Raw genomic sequence first — 3,134 nt, 5'->3', positions numbered from 1 at the left:
GGAGATTTAAACGGCAACACTGCCCAAAATCATGGAGAATTTAAACGGCAATACTGTCTAAAATTACGGAGAATTTAAACGACAACTAAAATCACAAAGAATTTGACAGGCAACACTGGCCAATATTTATCATGCAACACTGTAAATAGTCAACCAACACACCAGCATTTGTTTTACAAATAGGCAAATGTAGTAAAGTGCAATCCACATCGTTCCATGCACCCCAACCCCCATAATCATCTGTGCCAATCAAACGCATACAATCTCCGTCCTGGTCTGGCTGCTCCGATTTCCAATTGAAAAAATCCTAAAGGGTTTTTCCCCAGGTTTAATATTGCGCAACACTGGAGAATTTTTTACAGGGAAACACTGAAAATTTTAACACTTTTCAATAACTTACAGATAGTGTTTGTGCGTTTGTTTAATTGGTATTGATAAAAATGGTATGTGGGGTGCAAGAAACTGAAAACACTGCAATTATTTATCTGGCAGCACTGAAATTATTAATCTGAAAATACTGCTATTTTTAATCTGGAAATATGCATTTTTTCCATCTGGCAACACTACACATTTTAATCTGGAACCACTGCAATTTTTAATCTAAAAATACTGCAAATTATGATCTGGAAACATCTGTACTACTATTCTGGCAACACTGAAATTAACAATCTGGCAACACTACAATTAATAATCTGGCAACACTGAAAAATTGATCTGACAACACTGGATTTTTTAATCTGGCAACACTGCAATTATGTATTAATTATTGATCTGGCAACACAGCAATTAGTAATCTGGCAACACTGCGATTTTCCACCCACAACACTTCACCCCACCCACCCGCAGGGGTCTTGCAAATGGGGTAAACAGCCTCAGTACAAGGCCTATCGTTCCATGTACCCCACATATTATCATCGTCAATACCAATCATACGCATACAATCGCCGTCCTGGCTTGGCTGGTCAATTTTCCAGTTGAAATACTCCTTCATGATTAAATGAATGTAACTTGTTTATTCCCGTGTGGCCGGAAAACGATTTTCGGTATCAACTTTTAATAACACGGGTGTTTTGTTTCATACATCACGTACCCACTGTCCAGTTAAAAAACTCCTTTAAAATTAAATGAATGTAGCTTATTAATCCTTGCATGGAGACGCGATGACAGTTGTTATAACACTGGTGTTCTGTTTCATATACCTCGTGCCAACTTTAATGAAATGAATGTAATTTGTTTATCCTCACATAGTGGGACAACGATAGTCGTAATTCGTTATCTTTTTTACCACATTTTACAACAAAAGATGGAAAATTGTTTGTGATTTCTATGTGTTTGTTGATAGTTAACAACTAACTGCAATAAACTAACTGTGAAAAATATCTCAAATCAACTATGTTAACTACTACAAGACTACACCCGTGTCCAACCCCCTCATTCCATTGCCCCCAAGTATTATCTGTAGAAGCAATAACTTGAACACAGTCATTGTTATCATCAGGCTGGTACTGTTTCCAGTTAAAAAGTCCTAAACTGTTTAAGCCTAGATTTACATAGAGAACAGATACTAAACTGCCACAGCAATTTATCTGCTAACACTACGATTCTGTTCTATATGGGTGAGGTCCTACAGCGTGGTACGCCATAGGACCTGGGATTCATGCCATAGTTGGCGCATTACCCCAACACCCAGGGTGCTATAACTCATTAGTGGCCCCAGGGTTAAAGGAATATTCCTTAGGTGTCCTTAAGCAACTGACCACGGCTCTGGACCAAATAAATAATTAAAAAAAAACAAGTTATAAAACCTATTTCGAAAGTATATATATTGACACATAAAGCCTATTATTACTAAACAATGAGATACTAGAATGTTGATTGTTTACTCACAGAAGGAGTTCCATCCGTCCACACCCAGTTAGATTCTGATGCTCTGTCGTTCATTCCTATCCACGATTGGCCTCGTAGGTTGCCTGGGGGAGAACTGTGTTATAACTTAAGCATGAGGTGTATGAATATACAATTTGTGTCTGGTGTATAAGAAGACACCCATGTTATAACTTGACAGTGAGCATGAGGTGTATGAATACACCATGTGTGTCTGGTGTATAAGAAGACACCCATGTTATAACTTGACAGTGAGCATGAGGTGTATGAATATAGCATGTGTGTCTGGTGTATAAGAAGACACCCATGTTATAACTTGACAGTGAGCATGAGGTGCATGAATACACCATGTGTGTCTGGTGTATAAGAAGACACCCATGTTATAACTTGACAGTGAGCATGAGGTGTATGAATACACCATGTGTGTCTGGTGTATAAGAAGACACCCATGTTATAACTTGACAGTGAGCATGAGGTGTATGAATACACCATGTGTGTCTGGTGTATAAGAAGACACTCATGTTATAACTTGACAGTGAGCATGAGGTGTATGAATACACCGTGTGTGTCTGGTGTATAAGATGACACCCGTGCTATAACTCGACAGGGAGCATGAGGTGTATGAATACACCATGTGTGTCTGGTGTATAAGAAGACACCCATGTTATAACTTGACAGTGAGCATGAGGTGTATGAATACACCATGTGTGTCAGGTGTATAAGAAGACACCCATGTTATAACTTGACAGTGAGCCTGAGGTGTATGAATACACCATGTGTGTCAGGTGTATAAGAAGACACCCATGTTATAACTTGACAGTGAGCATGAGGTGTATGAATACACCATGTGTGTCAGGTGTATAAGAAGACACCCATGTTATAACTTGACAGTGAGCATGAGGTGTATGAATACACCATGTGTGTCAGGTGTATAAGAAGACACCCATGTTATAACTTGACAGTGAGCATGAGGTGTATGAATACACCATGTGTGTCTGGTGTATAAGAAGACACCCATGTTATAACTTGACAGTGAGCATGAGGTGTATGAATACACCATGTGTGTCAGGTGTATAAGAAGACACCCATGTTATAACTTGACAGTGAGCATGAGGTGTATGAATACACCATGTGTGTCAGGTGTATAAGAAGACACCCATGTTATAACTTGACAGTGAGCATGAGGTGTATGAATACACCATGTGTGTCTGGTGTATAAGAAGACAACCATGTTATAACTCGAACAGTGA

General features: G+C 38.9%; 1 protein-coding gene across 3 annotated transcripts in view; it reads right to left on the bottom strand.

The window, feature by feature from the left end:
• LOC113475544 (C-type lectin domain family 17, member A-like) overlaps positions 1-1,967 on the bottom strand; it is a 2,842-nt gene extending 875 nt beyond the window's left edge. The window contains exons 1-2 of one of the 3 annotated variants that reach the window (XR_003397288.1): positions 1,888-1,967; positions 65-307 (exon numbers count right to left, since the gene is read on the bottom strand). Coding sequence is in view for 1 of the 3 variants with exons in the window: in XM_026839760.1 (XP_026695561.1) it covers positions 1,888-1,941 (54 nt within the window). In the remaining 2 variants the exon portion in view is untranslated. Of the gene's footprint in view, positions 1-64; positions 308-801; positions 986-1,887 lie in introns of those variants that run through there. The other 2 variants (XR_003397289.1, XM_026839760.1) reach the window with 2 other exon arrangements.
• Between the last annotated feature and the right edge of the window lie 1,167 nt (positions 1,968-3,134).

Source organism: Ciona intestinalis, unplaced genomic scaffold, assembly GCF_000224145.3.
Source record: "Ciona intestinalis unplaced genomic scaffold, KH HT000858.1, whole genome shotgun sequence".
In the NCBI taxonomy this organism is placed as follows: domain Eukaryota; kingdom Metazoa; phylum Chordata; class Ascidiacea; order Phlebobranchia; family Cionidae; genus Ciona; species Ciona intestinalis.
This window is presented reverse-complemented; position numbering and strand designations above follow the sequence as displayed.